This window comes from Alligator sinensis, unplaced genomic scaffold (assembly GCF_000455745.1).
Source record: "Alligator sinensis unplaced genomic scaffold, ASM45574v1 scaffold1176_1, whole genome shotgun sequence".
Classification (NCBI taxonomy): domain Eukaryota; kingdom Metazoa; phylum Chordata; order Crocodylia; family Alligatoridae; genus Alligator; species Alligator sinensis.
The window spans coordinates 391,922-412,269 of NW_005842590.1; the positions used below are offsets into that span (position 1 = coordinate 391,922).

The 20,348-nt window shown below is 43.8% G+C and overlaps 1 protein-coding gene across 1 annotated transcript in view; it reads left to right on the forward strand.

The window, feature by feature from the left end:
• LOC102384375 (von Willebrand factor D and EGF domain-containing protein-like) overlaps nt 1-20,348 on the forward strand; it is a 328,357-nt gene that overhangs the window by 226,911 nt on the left and 81,098 nt on the right. Inside the window, exon 20 of the mRNA XM_025214561.1 lies at nt 957-1,109. Coding sequence (XP_025070346.1) covers nt 957-1,109 — 153 coding nt within the window. The remainder of the gene's footprint in view (nt 1-956; nt 1,110-20,348) is intronic.

Here is a 20,348-nt window from a genome sequence, read left to right on the forward strand (position 1 = left end):
AACAAAAGAGCCCCCATCCCAGCATTCCATGTTTCACGTCAATCTGAATAGCCAAATTCTATTGCACTGAGTCCTGTGAACCCCTTTTCAGCCACATATCTTCACAGAAGACCACTATACATATTAGTAGGGACCTACCTAAATCACGGAGGAAGTTTGTGGTATAGCAGCACCTTTAATCTTGCTTTTTTCGCCTTACACTCCCTGCCCCCACCACGGCTGAGCAGCCCATGGGCAAAAACCACAGCATTAATTGGCCAATCAGCGGTGGAGGGGGGAGGGGTAACAGGACAAAAAGAGAAAGATTAAAGGTGCCTCTGTGCCACAGACTTCTGCTGCAATTTAGGTGAGTCCCTACATATTTAGGTGTGACTCTCTTTTAAGCAGAGTAGTTAGCTATGTTAGTCTGAAGTCAGTCAGAAGGCAGGGTAGAAATGCACCTTTAGGTTAATGAAAGATAGAGAGAGAGAGAGCACAGGTTTTTGTGAATCCAAGTTCAGTTTAGTTTGGACTTACAACATTGCTTTACTTTTTCTTGTTGAATGTTTTAGGAATTTTACTAGCTGGTGCTAGAATTTGTTTCATGGCCAGCTTCCAGGATAAGCCGATGTGGAATTCTTTGATTTGCCTTTACTGTTGTCAGAGCCAAGCCAAGCAGGGTGCGGGGCCCAGGGCAAATCAGTTCATGCAGGGCCCTGCCCCTGCTCCGATCCCATGCACCTGGGACCTAGAGAAGCTGCCGCCACCATTGACAGCGGCGGTGTTGGCAGCGGGGTGGGGCATAGCAAGCGGCTGGATACAAAGCAAGAGGCAGTGGTGCAGAGTCCCCCAAAGCATTGGCCCTGGGGCGGTCACCCCAATTCGCCCCCCCCACCCCCGGATGGCTCTGATTGTTGTTTACCCTCAATCATACTCTACTACCTTACTTTCTTGACCTCCATGCTTTCCTCTTGCAGCTGAGGCCACTGCTGACATTACAGAAGATTTCATCACTGAGAATAATAAAGCTTCAGGTAGACTGAACAAGACAGAGGAGGAAAGACCAACACAACCCATAGACACAAAGAAGATTCCTGCAATTAAGAACATTAACGTTAGTGGCATACAAGGTAAGTATATAATGTTTGTGGTCATGGCATGTTATTCTTTTTCCAATGTTGTAGGTTCTGTTTGAGGACCTTATATATTTTGACAATGTTAATAAAAAACATACAAACTGTTTAAGTTACATTGTAACAGGATGAAGGCAAAAACAAAAATAAGTTGCCTATAAGTTCATCACGGGGACACAGAAGGGAATTGGTGAGTTTTTATTCACGAAGGCGCCCCCGGGGGGTACAAGAAATAATGGCCACAAGCTAGCAGAGAGCAGATTTAGACTAGACATTAGGAAGAACTTCTTCACAGTTCGAGTGGCCAAGGTCTGGAACGGGCTCCCAAGGGAGGTGGTGCTCTCCCCTACCCTGGGGGTCTTCAAGAGGTGGTTAGATGAGTATCTAGCTGGGGTCATCTAGCCCCAGCCCTCTTTCCTGCCTATGCAGGGGGTCAGACTCGATGATCTATTGAGGTCCCTTCCGACCCTAACATCTATGAATCTATGAAAAACACAGAAAATGAAGAGGTGTGTATTATCACTAGTAAACATGATAATGATAAGGCAATGACTAGTGGAAATAATAAAAATGATGGTCAGCTCTGAAGTCTCTTTTTGTGCTTATCTGTGGAGGAATGTTTTGTTTGTTTTACTGACATTAAAGGAAAAGGGAAATGTCTACTAAGAAGTAACCCTACGTGTGGGCAGCCAACAATATTCCTGCATTCCATGTCCTGTCCAGCTAAAAGAAAATTTTAATGGACTCAAAATTAAAATATTAAGAATCTAGTGTTGATACCACACCACAACCTGTAGTCAAGGCCTGAATATATATTTCTTCCACAATTTCAGTGTCTACAGCAAGCAAAATAGTACTAGAAGCACCAATGCATGAAATATTCCAGGCTTTTTAAATGCAAAACCTTGCACTCTCTTACTGACACAACAGTGCAGACTGGTGTGGATCCCACCTTTCTAGAGCTTGTAGTGCATTCAAGAAATATAAGCATAAGGCCTATAATTGGCTACTCTACTGAGATATATCTGAGAGAATGGGCACAGCTCCCTCCTGTGTTCATCTGTACCAGGCTAGCTTCTACTTAACCGAAGGGTGTGCACCACCTTAAAAACACTGCTTCAATTTACTTAATACTTTTGAAGTCAGCTGGCAGAACTTATACTGCAAATATTTGAGTCAGATCCATATCACACTGAAGACAATTTTTAAAAGAACCCTAGCCACCACTAAGTTTTACAAATCATTTGTTCTCTATCCGGGGGCCATTTGATGCACTTCGCATGCAGTAACTTTGTGTGAAAAAATGCTATCTAGTCACATTGTCCTGTTCACCAAAATTAAGCTAAAGCAGTTAAAGCAGCCAAGATCAGAAACATTGATATTCCTCAAACTAAGATATGGGTAAGGCAAGGTTTGGTGATATGATTGTAATTATAAAAATAAGGGACATCTGAATAATGCATTTTCTCACTAAGTTAATCTTTCACTTGTGCTGAAAATTGCCATTTCTATCTATCCATGATAAATGCCAAGCAACTTTGAGTAATAAACTTTAAAACACATAATTAGAAGACTAATAAATCTTGCTTTAATGAGAAACAGCTGTTCTGATATACTGTGCCTTCAGGATATTCTTATGTTTGGCATAAGATTTGGGGAACATTCTAGTTAATTATATTTTAAAAGAAGAAATTAATGAAAAGCCTTGGGCTGGGCTTATATAGTCACTGTTTTACTTTAAATATTGATTTGCTTTAAAAAATAATAAAGAAAGGTTATTGGGTTTTTTTTAGGTCACACAGCACCTCTGCCACCTATTACTACATGTACTAATAGACCATGTTTCCCTGGAGTCATATGTATTGATCGTAAACCTCCTTATATTGGGTATATTTGTGGCCGGTGCCCAACAGGCTTTTTCGGAAATGGCAGAATCTGTATAAAAGCCCAACAACCAGGTACTCACTCTTTAATCTTCTGAGATTTTAAAATGTTTTTGTAGATAAAGGTTATAAGAAAATGTGAACTGTTTTAGTTAGAAGTGCACCGATACTTTGGTCTGATATCAGATTGGCACCGATGTAAAGACAATTGGCTGTATCGGAAATCAGCCTGATGTGGCTGATAAATGGCATGTGCATGTCTAGAACTGCAGTGCAGCATGTAGGCAGTAAGGAGCAGACCCCAGCAACTTGGAGAGCTGTGTGCAGCTGGTGAGTCTGCTGTGGTGGACGGGGAGGGAGGGGGAGGGAAGGCAGGGGGGCAGATCAAGGCCCCTGCGGTGAGGGAGGGAGTGGGCCTGGGGCAGGCGCTGCCCAGCTGGGGTAGGGTGGGGTACAGGACAGAGCCGCAGCTCATCTGGGGGAGCAGGGGGAGCAGGTCCCACTGCTGAACACACCCTGGGAAGGCATGGGTGGGGGCTGTGCCCCTGCATAGGGCAGGGCCAGCTGCTGCTACAGGCTGGGGCTGGGGCCAAGCTCTTCCCGGGGGCTGGGCTAGGCTGGGCTGCACTCAGGGTGGGTGGCTGCAGTGTTGGGAGGGAGGGTTGGGGGGCTACGGCAAATTTTGGGGTAGCTACAGGGCCCCCCCCTCAACATGTAGCCTCCTCCCAGCACTGCCGCTGCCTGCCCCAAGTACAAGTTGACCCAGGCACCTGCCAAGAAGAGCCTGGCACAGCCCTGGCTACAGCCTGCAGCAGCAGCTGCCCTGCCCTGCCCAGATCCAGGGACACGTGCCCCCCACCATGCCCTCCTGGGGTGCGTGCAGCAGCACAAACTGCCCCTACCCCCACACTCCCCAGATGAGCTGTGGCTCTGTCCCATGCCCCACCCCAGCCCAGCTGTGCAGTGCCTATCCCAGCCCAGCCCTACTCCCTCCCTCACTGTGGGAGCCTTGATCTGTCCCCCACACCCCTTCCCTCCCCCCTCCCCTTCCACCACAACAGACTTACCAGCTGCACACAGGTCTCCACACTGTATTGGAAATCGGATAAGGTCTCCACACTGTATTGGAAATCGGACAGGTATCAGCTGATATGCCTCCTTAAAAATCAGCTTTTGGTATCGGCCCCAAAAATCTCTAGCAGTGCACCTCTAGTTTTAGTATCACACTATGACATACTGTATACTGTTACATATAGTGCTCAATCACAGGTCTGAATTGAGATGGAGTCTAAAAAAGTCCCAAATCAGTAATACTCAACTCTCTCCAAGTCCTGATCTTGTCTAAGGTAAAATAACCCAGATTTACTAAGCCATCTGACCAAGGAATAGTTCTATGGCCCAGGACTTCATGGATGCCATGAAATCACCCCATCTTCATTTAAATTAAATTGACCCAACTGTGTCTGTATAGTTCTCAAAAGATTTAGGAGTTAAGTTTATGGAACAATTAAGCTTATTTATTCAGAGAGCAGTGCCCTGCTTACAAATCTTCTGTTCCCTCCTGCAATCCCCGAGACAATGTAACAATTGATATGTAACTTAAAGTATCCACACATCTCCCCGCTTTACATGTAACATATCCCCATATAATACTAACACTGGCAGTTTAGTTCAACCCATAGTTAAAGCATATTTTAACAATCCTCTATTAGTCTTTGTGTTGGCTTTTTAACTCTAAGTGATCTTCTCAGTTTCTCTGCATTCTCAATCCTTATTGTTTCAGTTCTTGTGGGTTTCCTTGTTCAGATGTCTATTTCTGTGTCATTTTCAATCCCCTCTCTCATTTCTTTTTGCTTTGGTGTTAGCTCTGTTTCCTTTGGTGAATCTTGTGATGCTGCTTCTTTTCTCCCCTTCATGAGCTGCAAGTGTTGTCTGTTTCTTAGCACCTGTCCTTCCAGCGTGACTACTTTATAGGATCTGGGAGATACTTGATGGGAAACTAGTGCTTTTTGTTTCCACATTCATCCATCTGAAATAAGCACTATACCTTTGTTGTGGAGTTGGTGTAACTCCCGGGAACCGTCATAGTACCATTTTTTTTTTAGTTTGTTGAATTTAAATGTTTTCGTGCCTTGCTTTTCATTCTGATGAGCCTCATCCACAAGATTTGGCAGCCTGGTTTTGAGTTTAGTATTAAGCAGCATTTCTGCTGGGGATAATCCATGTTTCATGGGTCTTGCTCTGTAATTTAAGAATGACAGGTAAACATTGGTGTATGAATCCGTAGCTTTTTTCAACAATTTATTCACTATTTGTACTCCATTTTCCACCAGACCATTGGATTGTATGTATTTAGGACTTGAAGTGTTGTGATGTAATCCATATTTGTTTGCAAACTTTCAAAACTCAGGACAGTTGAAATGAGGTCTCTTGTCTGTTCTCACAATTTGTGGAATCCCATGTCTAGCAAAAATCGATTTGATGTGAGTTATAACATGGTTTGCTGTTGTGCTTTCGAGCATTGCAATTTCAGGATAGTGAGAAGAATAATCCAGCACTAATACATATTTTTTCCTTTGTGTATGAATAAGTCAATGCACACTTGATGCCACAGAGTTAGAGGCTCCTCCATGACCATCATGGGCTCTTTTTTTGTACTGATCTGTACTTTAGGCACTTTGTACAAGACTTTACAGCATCTTCTAATATAGAGCACCCCTTGCTCTCCTTTTTGCATTTTTCAATGCCTAGATGTCCCTCATGTATTCTGTTTTACATGTCTGTCTTTAGCATTACTGGAACAACAAGTTGTGAGCCTTTGAACAAAATGCCATTCAATAGTAACAGCTCTTCCTTGAACTGAGAGTAGAGGATAAGTAATGTGTTTTCCAGGCCAAACAACATAAATAGCTGTTATCAGGGCCTATCACAGGGGGGTCCAGGAGGGCCATTTGGCCCTGGTCTCTCATTCATGAGGGCCTCAAATTTAGACTTTTGATGTTATCTCCAAATGAGGTTATGCATACAGACACAGAGATACACTGACAGGATTGAAAGAAGAAGAAAAAAACCTAGAAAAGCACTTGTTAAATAAAAAAGGAACATTTATTACAAATTATTGCATTGTATTTTGAGCCTCAAAAAATGGAAGTGGCCTGGGCCTCTCTCGACTTCTGAGAGGGCCTGGCTGTTATCACTTTTTGCAATGTGGTGTCCTGAGCAGTAGTTTCTACAGTTAGTGCCCACATTTTATCTGTGACAGGAATCACTCTTTTAATTGGATTAACATGTACTACGTCTGAGTCTGGAATTCTGTTATTTCCCATGGTGTCATATGCTCTGGACAATGTATCTGCAATAAGTAGATGTTTTCCTGGTGTGTACGGTATGTCTAGATCATACATTTGCAGTTAAAAGAAAAGTATCTGTAATTTGGGTGGCATATCTGATCATCCTTTCTTTGCTACAGTTACCAAAGGTGTATGATTACTTTCAGCTATCACAGGCTTCCCATGGATGAATATATGAACTTTCTTACAGCCATATACCAAAGCTAAACTTTCCTTCTCAATTTGTGCATATAGCTATTCTGATCTCCAGCTATCCCCATGTTTTTGAAGCAAAGTTGCTCCATTGCCTTCTTTAGAAGCATCTTCTGACAATGTAATGGGTCTTTTAGGGTCACAGTATTTTAGTACTGGAGCTTTCATTATTTTTTCCCACAAGTTTTTAAATTCAGCTTCATGTTCATGTTGCCATATCCACTGAGCATTCTTTCGTAGGAGTGATCTAAGGTGTTTGGTCTGCTCTGCTAAATTTGGTAACTATTTCCATACAAAACTAATCCTTTCCAGTAATCTTTGCACTCCTCCCTTATCCATAGGGGTGGCATGTTTATAATGGCTTTAACCTTTGCAGGATCGATTTGAACCCCTTTCTCAGAGATCCTTTCTCCCAGATATGTTATTTCTTTGACCCTAAATTTGCATTTTTGTTTGTTCAGTTTCAAACCTACTCTGCAAGCACTTTCTAGTGTTTTTCTTAGCCTCAAGTCATGTTCTTCCATAGTATTTCCCCAAACTAATAAATCATCACTATAAACCATAGTTCCATCAAGACCTTCGAAAATTTGTTGCACCTTTCTGTGAAATACTTCAGATGCAGAACACAGTCCAAAAGGAAGCCTATAAAAGTAATACCTTCCTAAGGGCATATTGAAGGTAAATAATCCAGTGCTATTATTTTCTAAGGGAACTTGCCAAAACCCAGAAGAGGCATCCAAAGTTGAGAAATATTTAGCTTCTGGCATGTTGTCAAAACCCCTTCCCTTGTGAAAATGGGAAAATGGTCCCTTTTGAGGTACCTGTTCATTTGCTTAGGATCCAGACACAATCTCAAGGATCCATCTTTTTTTCTATTATGACCAGTGAGTGAACCCAAGCCGTTAGGTGCTCTACTGTTTCTATTATATCCATGTTAACTAATCTATCTAATTCTTTTTTCAGTGTCTCCCTTAGTACAAGGGGAGGATTTCTTGAAGCATGTATGGGGGCAGAATTTGGTTCTCTTAATTCTATCTTGTACTCAGTTGGTAGTTTCCCTATGCCTTGAAACACATCATAAAACTCTTCTTCTATATTCTTGCTTTCTAGTCCCTCAGTGGTATCCATTCTCTTAATTAAACCTAGAGTTTTATACATTTGGAACCCAGTAATTGGCAAGAGCTTTCCTGGGACTGTGACAAACTGAATTTTTACTATATTACCTTTGTGTCTGACATGCAATGCACAAACACCGTTGGTTACAATCATGTTCCCATTATAGCTCTAAGTCTTACTTTCTTATTCTTATAATACACAGGTTTAGTTTTCAGTTTTTGAATAATATAATCTGGTATTACATTGCCCTGTGCATATGTATCTAATTTAAAAGTTACCATTAGTCCATTGGTATCCAGGGCGATTGTCCAATCCTCAGAAGAATGAGCTTCTTGCATTGTGCCAATGAGGAATTCTTCCTTTTCCTCATTGTATAGAGAATGCATCTGGTGTTTCTTGTGTGGTGCATCCTGCTCCTTTCTGCAACCTCTTGCAAAGTGATTGAATCTTTTGCATTTGTTGCAGCGCTTACCAAATGCAGGGCATTGCATGGGTTTGTGGTAATCCCCACAGCATCTGCAGCTGACCATTGTTTCTTCAAGCAAGTCTCTCTGGCCTCTGCTTGCCTGCTTCATAGTGATGTCCTCCTTTCTGTATTTTTTGTATATTGCCTTAGGTTTTTGCAGTCTTGTAATCCTCTCTAGTTCAGCCTGTTCTATTTTTTCCTCTAACTTCTTCAGCCTGGCATTTATTATCTTAGCTGCTTGGCACATTTTAACTGCCTTTTCCAAATTAAGCTCAGGATCCTCTAGCAGTCTTTTCTGAGGCTTGTATCCCTTATGCCCAATTTGGTACACAATTTGGTCTCTGATCATGGACTGTTTTAGGTCTCCAAATCTGCATGTGTGGCTCAGCACCCTGAGGTCTTTGACAAACTCCTCTATTGTCTGACATTCTGTCTGCTGTTTCATGTAGAAATTATACTGTTCAAAGGTTTAATTTTGTTTGGGTATACAATATTCCTCAAACTTTTTTATTACTGTGCCATAGCTTTTCTGTTCTGCTTCTAACAGGTATAGGCCACTATATAGAGACAGACCTTCTAGGCCTGCTATATTGAAAAAAAAATGCTATGTTGAGTGAATGTTCCTTCTCTGTAGCTCCACTGGCCATCATATATATAGTGAAGCTCCGCTTAAATTTCTTCCAATTTTCTGCTGCATTGATGGACAGGTTTAACTCCTCTGGAATTCTGGGGTGCTCCTTTATTTTGTCTTTCTTCACAACCTGCTCCTAGTACCATTTGTAGTTGTCAAAATATTATGGAGTTAAGCTTACAGAAAAATTAAGCTTGTTTATTTAGAGAACAGTACCCTGCCTACAGTTCTGCTGTTCCCTCCTGCAATCCCAGGACCAATCTAACAAATTATACCTAACACTATTACAGGTATCTACACAATGCCCATCATACAGGGGAGCAGAGGGCTTAAATCACCCAAAAACTGTTGTGCGCTAAGTCAGTTCACCTGAGGAGGTGCACTGACTTTGACTAAGATCAGGTTAACCAGATCTAAGAAATGGTTAGGCCGACCTTGCAAATGCTTGTATGCATTCCTTGCAGCACTGCACCAGGGCAGGGAAAGCCCAATCACTTGCCTCAGTCTCAAGGTTATGCTATTATATGTCTCTGACCCTGACTATTTGTAGCCCCTGACCACTCCTCCCCCAAGTGGTCACCCCCTGTAAACCTGCCAGCCCCCTCCAATACCACCAACCTCCTTGATTTACTAAATCCACCTGCAGACCTGCTAGCCCCACCCCTGATCCTGCTTACCCATTTCCTCACTGCAAAGTAGTTGCAGTGATTTTCCCAAGTGGCTCCCAAGAGCAACCAATTGCTGCACATGCTATGTTCACGAAGCTTAAAATTACATGAATGTAGACTGGGTGCAAGATACAGCTGTATGCACCCTTACTGTAATACGTTAATTCACATAATCAAAAAGGAAACAAATTTTCCAGTTAGTATAGGTGTTAGCCAGACTTTGAACAGCAAATTCATTTTACCCAGGCTCTCTGAATATATGGGTCACAAGAACAAAAACAAATATTTTTTCTCTTCTTTCTAGCAACAAGTATGTAGTCATGACAGTGTTACCTAATTTATCAGAATCACAAAGTCAGAAATTGATTGTTCTATGACTTGATGAGGCTGTAAAAACAGTTAGGCAAAAAAAAAAATCATTGTGCATTCTGTTATTCCCCAGAGCTGCACCTTGCTACTAATGAAATGTTAGGGTATCTGGTATGTGCCCTGAAGGTTGTTCACATGTCATGTCATAGGGCAGGTACTCTACAACCTCAGATACTGGTAGGGTAAATCAGATACACTTACACTGTACTTACAGAACTATTAATGGAAGAACTTGTATATCTTCTAAAAATAGAAACTTATCTAGGAGGTGCAGTTTGTGATGATTCATGCTTGCCATTCATAGCTCCAAGCAAGATTTATCACATTTTCCCAATATCTAGATCTAAAACTAATATATACTTCTTTCAAAAGCAATCTGTATGTCAGAGATTGCACACTCAAGGAGAAATAAGAAAAACCCAAAGATGAACTTTAGGATTCAGTTGTAAATAGAACCATCTTAAGTATTTTGGAGATTATAGAAAACTGAATTTGTGGATATATCAGAACCTTACACTGACCCATTTTATATATAATGGGAGAATTTTTTCTGTTATTCTTAGCCTCCTCATATAGAAGCAAAGGCCAGGTCCCCATGCCTTTCAGCTTCACCAACTATAATATCTTTAAAAACACTGACATACGTTTCAGGCCTTTTTTGTTATAAGCATAGATGTTTTAGGCACCTAAATCAAAGTGACCTGCACATTCTTTGAGCCCATTGACTTTAGTAAGTGCTAAGAGTTGTCAATTTTCTGTTTATAAATTCCAGGTTGTGCGGGCCAGGAGCGACCCGAGCCCTTTTCCGTGCTGCACGCGGGTTGTGGCCAGCAGCCCGGGCACGCCGGGTCGGAGAGGGAAGGCCGTCGAGCTGGAATTAGGCACAAACGCGTATCGGTAGTTTTAAAGATTGTTTACTTACACCAAGATGGCAGTGGTGTAGGCTGAAAACTTGCTTAAGTTGCAGTTACAGACAGGAAAGAAGAGAGGCGGACAAGAGTTCTAAACTCGTGAACTCTAGCCCAATCCGGCTGAAGGCTCTGAACACGCGAGCCTGTCGTCTCAACCGAAGAAAATACTCGTCCGAAAGAGCTCTGAATAAACTCACACGAAGTTTGCTAGGCTCCGTGGGTCCTTCTGCTCACTCATTCACACGAAGTTTGCTAGGCTTCATGGGTCCAGTTCTTTTGCGCGCGGGAAGGGATACGTCTGGATTGCGCTCGGCGACAGGGAGAGGCTAGAGGTTGATCAGACCTCTGTTGCCTGCTTTAAATGCGCTGGGTCCGTAAGGATCCGCAGCGCTTAGAGATCTTCATACAGCGTGAAGTCTCCTCCTCCCTTGTTCGTGGAGTCCTCCAACTTGGGTGGAAACCACTCAAGCCTTTTGTACGGCTAGCAAGCCAATCACTAGCCGCCACGTGTGAATAATTTAGAACTGGCCAATAATGGGGCTCGAATTAGCATACAAATGGCGGGAACTCTTTGCAACGAGCATTTCTGTGCTGCAACAAAGAAATGCACCCTGCAAAGAAAGTTTCAAATTGGCGGGAAATTCTCCCTTGCACCGGGGTTTTCTTTTGCAGCAGAAAACTCCACCGTGCAAAGAAGCTATAATTTAGCAGGAACAATTTAGCAGTGCCGAAGCACACAAAAACAAAAATCACACCCTTTGGGTTGTGACACAGGTGTTCCACAGAGATACACATATGTCTTTTATTTCTCCTGTGTGTTGGTTAATGGGTGACGGTAGTGATGTCTTTATTGCAGACTACATGCACCAACACAGCATTCCTCTGGGTCTTTCTTGTATCATTGATCTAGATTTCATTGTCAACCCAGAACTCTAAAAACATGCATTTCAAGGTACTAAAGCAGTTTGCTTTAATAATTATAAACAAAGGAAAATGCTGCTGCAGCATTGCATCTTAACATATAGTTAAAATGCTGTATTTAACTTTTTCATAAATTTTCTATTGGTTTAAGAGGAAATATTGTATAATACTGACAATTAAAAATTATCAGTTGGAAAGTAGTGAGCTTTCAATCATAATCCTGTATATTTATGGATTATGATTATTGTGAAATCTCATTGTTTGAATACCAGCTTCCCTCCTTTGCAACTGGTGCTATCATTCTCATTAAACACACACAATCCTCTAAGATTTTGCTTGAGAAGGTGCTCAGATTACATCCAGTTGTTTCCAACTCCTGAATTTTTAAATCTAAAGCTATTTTTCTAATTTCCATTTTCTTCTCTATTTTTTTCCTTTTTTAATTTTTTTTTTTTGGATGATTTTGCCTTGTATTGTATCCAGCTGTCATGATTTAAGGATTAAGGGATAAGAACATTTTGATACAGAAATTGCAAAAATGCCCAACTTTATCAAACTGCTTTTGTAGATTATCTGAGGAGAAAATACCAATAGAAACTGCCAATAGAAAACTGTTTCCTAAATCAGTTTCTGATGAGAAAACAAACATTCGTGTCCTTCTACTGTGATCTAGGAATACCAGAGTGCTATTTACTGAGCACTGATAAGTGATAAGGGATAATCTATTAATGTGCTTGAGTTACAGTTAACTGGACAATGCCAAAGATTAGTTTCTGAGCTGGGTTTATCTACTCAGTCAAGAAAACAGGGCTTGATTCTGCTCATCCTTGTTTATACATTGGTTCGCATTTCAGTTTACATGGATTTTACATTTACTACAGTTAGGAGGCCTGTGCAAATAGGGAAGTATTTGATTTGGATGCTGATTCAGAGGACAGTGATTCAATTCAGGGATTCAGATCACTGTCCCAAACTGATTTGGCCAGATCAGCTTTGGAAGATTCGGTGCTGATTCGGAGAGATTCAGAGTTGGTCATAGACTATAACAAGGAATCAGTGAAATACCTATAATTTTGTCATTTTTTGGCTGATTCAGATAAAAAATGTAGGGATGGTAGCCCGTTCTGAGGACATGAAGCCTGCCTGTTTTAAGGAAACAGGTACAGGAGTTTCTCAGAAACTGTACCTCAGGCTGCTGACAGGAAAAAACTTGTGACATGGGTGACACTGTATGTGTTAAGGCATGCCCTCACTGGTGCTGGGGCCTGTACACAACATGTTAGTGTGCCTCAATTAGGTCTCCTCCTCCTCTACAGCCTCAGTCTGGTCCACCACTTTAAATAACAACAGGTATTAAACTGCACTGCAGCACAGTAGCACTAGCATCTCAGACAGCCAAACTGTCACAAAGTCTTTCTGTCCTTTCCTGCAGGAGCTTCTTCTCCAGTAGGTGCCAGAGAGGTCTCCCTGCCAGCCCCAGCCCTGGGGCTTAGATGTGCCCAGGGCCCTGCATCCTTCCGGTCAGGTGCTAGGGATGTTGGTCTAAGGACATGACACTATCAGACAAGGTTATTTGGGTCAATCTGGTATGTTTTAACAGACCAACTGAACAGTTAGAGGAATATATCTTAACAAGCTTTCAGGTTGAAAAAACCTTTGTCAGGCTAAGGAAGCATGTGCAGTTGCTGTGTGTGTGTGCTGTTTCTGGATGGAAGGAATAGTAAAGAAACCAGAGGCTGGCATGCAATATAGGCAAGAAAGCCAATCAAACCACTTTTCATAGCTGGGCCTATGAACTTCACTTCATCAGCCTCCTAGGTGCAGAAACACATGGACTCAATATAGACATTGGATTTATGACACACTACAACCTGCTGGACATCTCACTCCCCAGGTAGCTATCCACTTTTACCTACTACATCCCCCTTCCCCCCTACCCCAGCCTGTCACTCATCCCCTAACACCTCCACTTCCCCTTTCACTGACTGGATTTCTTGCCTGCATTGCATGCCAGCCTGTGGCTTCTTTACTATTCCTTCCATCCAGAAACAGCATACACCAACTGCAGGTGCTTCCTCAGCCTGACAAAGGGTTTTTCAACCCAAAAGCTGGTATCCCAGGTGACTAAGCTAAGCTCACCTGGAGCCTCACAACCCCACTGCAACCAGCAAGCCTCAGGCCTGTCAAAGACGTGACAGGTCTGGGCCTTCCCCAGGCAGGACTGTGTGTGTGTGTGTATGCATGTGTGTGGGTGGTGGCTGGAGGTTATGGTGCTTCCTACCCACCGTTCACCAGGAGAATCCTTGGCCCTGGCATTTCCTGGGCCTGCCACACCACCAGCAGTCCCACCAGGCCTCCCGACCCTGGCAGGGTGCAGTTTTAGTGGTCATGCCCAGGACCTGGGGCCTCCTCCTTCCCCACAGCCCCAGCCTATACCTTCAAGTTTATCCTAGCACAGAAGCTCAGCACAGACATGTTCTTTTCCTGCTGGCTGGTGATGCAGTGAGTGCTGCCTCCAGCTCAGAGAGCAGGCCACTAACTGGTTTAAAAAAATAAAATGGAAATAGATGCAGATGGAGTAAGGAATGCACCACTCACTCTGTCTGCAGGTGGAGCTTGAGGAACCCCAGTAATGGCAGGTTCACCTTCACGACCACCAGCTGTTCCAGCAAACCAGGATCCAAGGAGGTGTAGTGGGGTGTCACAACATCTCCCACAATGCTGAACACCCTCTTGCTTGGAACACTGGTCAGTGGACAGGACAGGTGTTCCTAGGCAACCATGGCCACATCCTGCCACATCCGGCTGCACATTGCCCAATAGGCCAAGAGGTTGCAGTAATGAACAGCACATGCCTCTGGTGGCTGGGGGGGCATGGTGGCCCCAGGAGCATGGCAGAAGCGTGGCGGTGGTAAGCAGGGGAGCTCCCACAGATGCGGCCGGTGCTGTTGGTGGTGGGGGTTCGGGGGTGGCAAGTACCAACCAAGGGTCGGCAACCACCCACAGCCACTGCTGGTGCTGGCAGCCAGCACCGGCAGCCAGCTGTGGGAGGCGGGGGGGCGAGCAGCGACCGCCTGCAGGCACTGCCAACTGTGTTGGTGGCACCTTTTTTTAAGGGGTGCACCACTATGCTCAGGGTGTGCACACGGTTGCAGTCCAGCGGCTCCACATGCAACGGCTCCACATCCTCGGTGAAGGCTTGGCACTACTTGCCCAAGGCTGGAGACTGGTGTATCTGGACCCCAACATTGAAGCCATGCCCTTGGCCCACATTGGCAGTGACTGGCATGGAAGAGACTGGCTGGTGCTCAGAGTGCTGGCACGGGAAAGTGTATCACCCTCTTCCATGTCCCCTCACCTCTGCCCTTCTGCCTCCCTGACTCTGTTGACCAGAACCTCTGTCCAGTGATCAAGGGTTTTGGTTCTGCCGGTGCACATGCTCCCCTTTGCCCTTGGGTTACACATGCCCACCATGTGGACTGTACTGGACCACAATGGATCCAGCCACCTCGTGTTGCCCTCCTTCAGCCACCTCACCAGTGCCTGCATGTCTGGTGACAGCAGCTTGCCCCAGCCAGGAACATTGATCCCCTGGAACTTCTCCATTTGGTTCTCCAGTTCCCTCACTGCAGGGATCATCTGGCTAAGGAGGGCATTGGCAGCACTGAGGGTTTCAGTGGCCTCGAGGAAGGGCTTGAGAACCACCAAGATCTGGGAGATGGTATCCCACTTTGCTTTGTTAAGGGGGTCACTGATCCCAATCTCCACAACCAAGGCCATCTCATGGATGGCCTTCTGTTGCTCCACCAGCCTTTTGAGCATCAGGTATGTGGAGTTCCACTGAGTCTCCACACCTGCATAATTTCGTGCTGAGGGATGTTCAGCTCTGCCACAGCATCTTGCCCCACTTGGTGCTGCAGTGGAAGTAGCCCACCACCTTCCTGCATTTTGAAATCAGCTGGGTGGTAGTGACGGCACCCTTACCAGCAGTCCTGTCCCCCTCCAAGGCATCCCTGACTATGAGGTGCAGCTTGTGTGCCACACAGCAGATGCCAACAAAGTTGGCATCACAGATGGCCTTGACCATACTGGCCCCACTGTTGGTGACCATGAACCCATAGGTGAGCTCGCCCTGCCCTATGAGCCACCCCTGCACCATGCAGTTCATGGCCACCATGATCTCCCTTGCCATGTGAGGTTCATCCATCACCTCAGCTTGAAGAAGAAACTACCAGTGGCCTGACTGATCTCACCAGTGCCCTGTGAGGGAGAGGTAGGCATGATCTCTACCCTGGCTGCTCCAGGTGTCCGAGGTGAAGTGCCAGGCTACCTGCAGCCCTGGCTCATGTAGCTCCTCCCTCAAGTACTCCCTGCATGCCTCATACAGGGAGGGCACCACCATCCTGCTAAAGGCGGTGCTTGTGGACACTGGGTAATATGGGGCCATGAGCATCATGAGCCACATGAACCCTGGCTGCTCAACTAAGGAGAATGACTGGCCATCCAGCGCAAACATCTCCCCAAAGCTCTGGGTGACCTCGCTCGCCCTTGCAACGTGCCCCCCCCCTTTGTCTACAGCTTTTGCCCACCGCTTCAAGGTGGCCTGCCTTTGCTTTGGGGGTACAGGGGCTTTGGAGTGAGAGGGGGGACTTCCCTTTGAGCACACACCCACTGGTGCCAGGCTGAGGAGGAAGAAGGGCAGGGGCTCCTGAGATGCAGCAGCATCGCCATGGTGGTGAAGTGTTTCACCTCCTTCCCCAGCTGATCTGCCTTCAGCAGTGCTGACAGATACCATACTTGGGATCATCTGCCACCTCAAAATGATCCCACACTACACTACCCCCCCACACACTTCTGGCTTGATGGTGAGGATCCTGCCTTATTCCCCTCCTCAGCAGGCAGAGGCACAACAGGAGGAGGAGCTGACTCAGCTGAGCCACTTGCCTCCACAACCTCAACCTCAACCTCCTCCAAGGTGCTTTCCAGAGAAGGAGAACTGGATTTAGGGAAACTTTGAGGGGTGTGGAGCACAAACTCAGATCCCCCCTTGTTCCCCAGATTTTCTTTTGCTAGGGCGGTCAGGTCCCCTTGTTCCAGATCCAGCTCACCCTCTGGCAGAGGGAGGCTCATGCTGGGAGATGAAATTGGGGTGGAGGAGACTGTCATTCTGCTGCTGGTGCCTATTTATGGTGTTAGGAGAGGTGGTGCAGGTGCAGGGACAGGTACTGCTCCCATCTCCTTGCTTCCACTGGCAGCAGAAGACTCATTGCTTCCAGGAAAGAGGATGCACCTCTTTTTTGGGGGGGAAGGCAGAAACTTGCAGCCCTAGCTCTCCCTCTACCTCCTCTCCCTCTCCTGACAGAAGACCTGGCACCTGCCTTTCCAGCACACTTCATATTACTCTTTCCTGTGCTGGAAAATGTGTCTGTGTGTGTAACTAACTAATAATATCTCTTCTTCTTCTTCTCCTTCTCTGACGTATGACTGTGTCTGAGTTCTTCTTCTGTGTTATGTTTACTGTTGTGTATGTAACTATAACTAATAATAACTATATATAATCTCTTCTTCTATGACTGCCTGACTTCTTCTGTGTTGTGTTTAATAATCTCTGACTTCTTCTTCTATGATGCATGTGTGTGTGTAAATGTGTGTAATGTATGTGCTTTCCTGCACAGTGATGGATCACACTGCCAGGGAAAACACCTTTCAGATGCTGTTGCTTAGGCAGAAACAGCTCACCAAAAGCACAGAAAGGCTGCAGACAGAGTCTTATATGCTGTTTCCAGATCCCTCCACCAGAGCACTGTAATTGGAAGGGGATTCAGGGAAGGATCACAGTCACTAGCCAGCTAGAGATGTCAGTCTTTTTCCCTCTGCTCTCCCTCCCTCTTCTCAGTTTCTGTTCCCCTGAAAGACTGCCTTCTGAATCTCCAAATCTTTTCTGAATCAATTCTAAAGTTTTTTTGCTTCTCGGAATTCAATTCAGATTTGGCGATTTGGCCTCCGAATTGGGCTGAATCTTCTCTGTATCAAATCGCGGACCAAAGCGTCACATACCCCTATTAGTTCATGTATAAGGTGTGAACCTAATCTTCCTTCTACTTTACATCTACTAGCCATCAATGCATTTATTTTTCATTTACACCAACGTAACTTTCAGGAGAGCCATATCCTGCATCAGAAAACACATGACATTTCATACAGTTGGGGAAATTATCGGCTGAAAAATACCTCTTTTAGTATCTACTGTTAGGTTTTTGTGTGTTTTTACCTATTTCCCTCAAAAGAATATGCATTCTAGGATGTTTTTAAGGTTAGTAGTAGCATTATGAAAGGAAGGTCTGAGGCAGTTAAATACAACCAGACTTCACTAATGCTATTTGTTTTGTTGTGCTTTAGATAAAATATCTACCACTCTCCTTGTTGGGAAGGGAATATATTAGATCAGAACATGCCATATCATAGGACATATTCATGGCAATTTTTATTTCATGAAGAAGAAAATTAGTATGTCTTAAGCGGCAATAGCAGTTGAATTGCATGTTATATTAGTGCTAGTGAGGAATTCATGGGATTTCTCTAGACTGTTTTAATCAGTCAGAGTCACAGCAATATCCATCTGTTTGCAATTTCTTTACAGGTTAGAGAGGTAGGTGTCAATGGAAAAGATTTTTTTTTTTTCCTATTAGTAAATCAGCAATTTTATTGGACAAAGCAGTGCCACATCCATCACTGATAAAGGATTGTTTGTTTAAAGCCAGCTCTTTGTGCCTTTTCTGCTTTAAGGAGCTGACATCAAGGGAAAGGATTATTTTATGATCTCTGTAATCGAGTTCTCTTCTCTTGCTTTCCAGTTTCAACACCACTGCTAGCATGCTAGTTATAGTTTGACAGGCACTTGGTATTTTTGTATTTGCCAGTCATTTGTACAGTCTTTTTGTACTTAGTATTCTTTATTATTTCAGGGTAGATTGAGCTGATTTGGGTTTTACATCAGTGTGACCTCAGTGAGCGCACACACAATTTATACCTGTGTCAGGTCAGAATTAGATCCTTGATTTTTTAAAAATGCTTTAAAATTAAAAGATATAAGTATTTGTAAACACACTGTTATCAGCCTGAAATTATAGGGGCACGGTATCCATGCTGAGATCATTGTTACTGCTATTATCATCCACTTCTGGTCACTGTTCAGTAAAAATAAACAGTTCTTGAAAAACAGCATGACATGATCCCTGGTCACCAAACTAAGGCTTCAGTTCTGCAATTGACTCTAGGAGGTAGAACCGTTTTCCCCTTGGATATCCTGCCTCGGGATTTTGGTTTAAGTAAATGATGGAAGAAACATAAAGGCCCTGTTCTTCCTTCTTACTTCACTTAATATCAGACAAGTTGATAAATATGCATTAAAAATATCAAGGGACTTGATTTTTGATTTTCATTTACACTACTGGGAATCCAAAGTAACATCATTAAGCCAATAGATTTAACACTAGTGTGAGTGGGATTAGAATCATTCCCAGAAACTGTTGTACAGATTAAAAGAATGTAAAAATATGCCTGAGGCACAAACAGAAATATTAGGCATAAAGTGCATGTATTGCATTTAGATAGCACTCAGTAATTGCTGACTAATTATTATTAGCGATTGCTAATAATCAGTTAGCAATTGCTAAATGACTATCAACTAACTCATCCTGACACCATCCATGTAAGTTCAGTAAACAAGTTACAGTATTCATCTGAAAGCTAGGAAGAGTTTGAAGCTCTGACACCTTATGAGAAATGTGTCATAGTAATGCAAAATAAATTATGCTAAATAAACTTAAAATGTTCCTTAAAATGTCAGAGCTGTCAAATAACAGCAGCACGAGAAAGCAAGGCCTGGGATTGTGGAATATGTGGCTTCCTGTCCCATGCTCCATCCATCAGACCCGCTGCATATTGGGCACTTGTATACATGCTCCAGGGGTGGGAGGGCAGCACTTTAATTAGAGTAGCTCCAAGAGCCACTCTAATTAAAGCACCACTGCATCTCATGTATCAGCATCCCCATGCTTAAAAACAGTGGTGGGGGTGCTTGAACTAAAGTTCATTTGACAAGCTTTAGTTCAAGTGCCCCCACCACCATTTCTAAGCATGGGGACGCTGATACACGAGATGCAGGAGGCTGCTGGAGTACGGTAATTGCCACACTCCAGCAGACTTGATTAATCAAGTGTATAGGCACCCATCATGTTTAGGCTTTCTCATTTTTTCTGACTTCATTCCAATTGTGTGCAAAAGACTCTTTGGTGTTGAACTAACATGTTTTGAGGAGATGTGATGCCTTGGTCACAGAAGCATTCATCAATAAAGGTAACACTTCAGTGGAAGTGATTTCAGAGCTAGGGAAGGAGTCAGTTATAGTTCTGCATAAGGGATGCAAGAAAAACCTACAGATATTATCCCAGAATGATTTTGAGATAACTGGGGTAAATCTATGCCACTGTTACATACACATCTGCAACTAAAAGCCATATCCTATTCATTTGTCAAGAAAATAAGAAAATATGATAGTGTTGCCAACTGTTGCCTCCTTTTTACTGTTGTCCACTAAAATATTAGCTGTTTCCAGAAAAATATGAAAAAAATATTCTACAGTATATTCTATGACCCAAATACAGCACCCTAAAGTAGGCCCTGTGGGAAGAACATGTTTAGTTCATTTAAAAGATAAATGGCTTGCA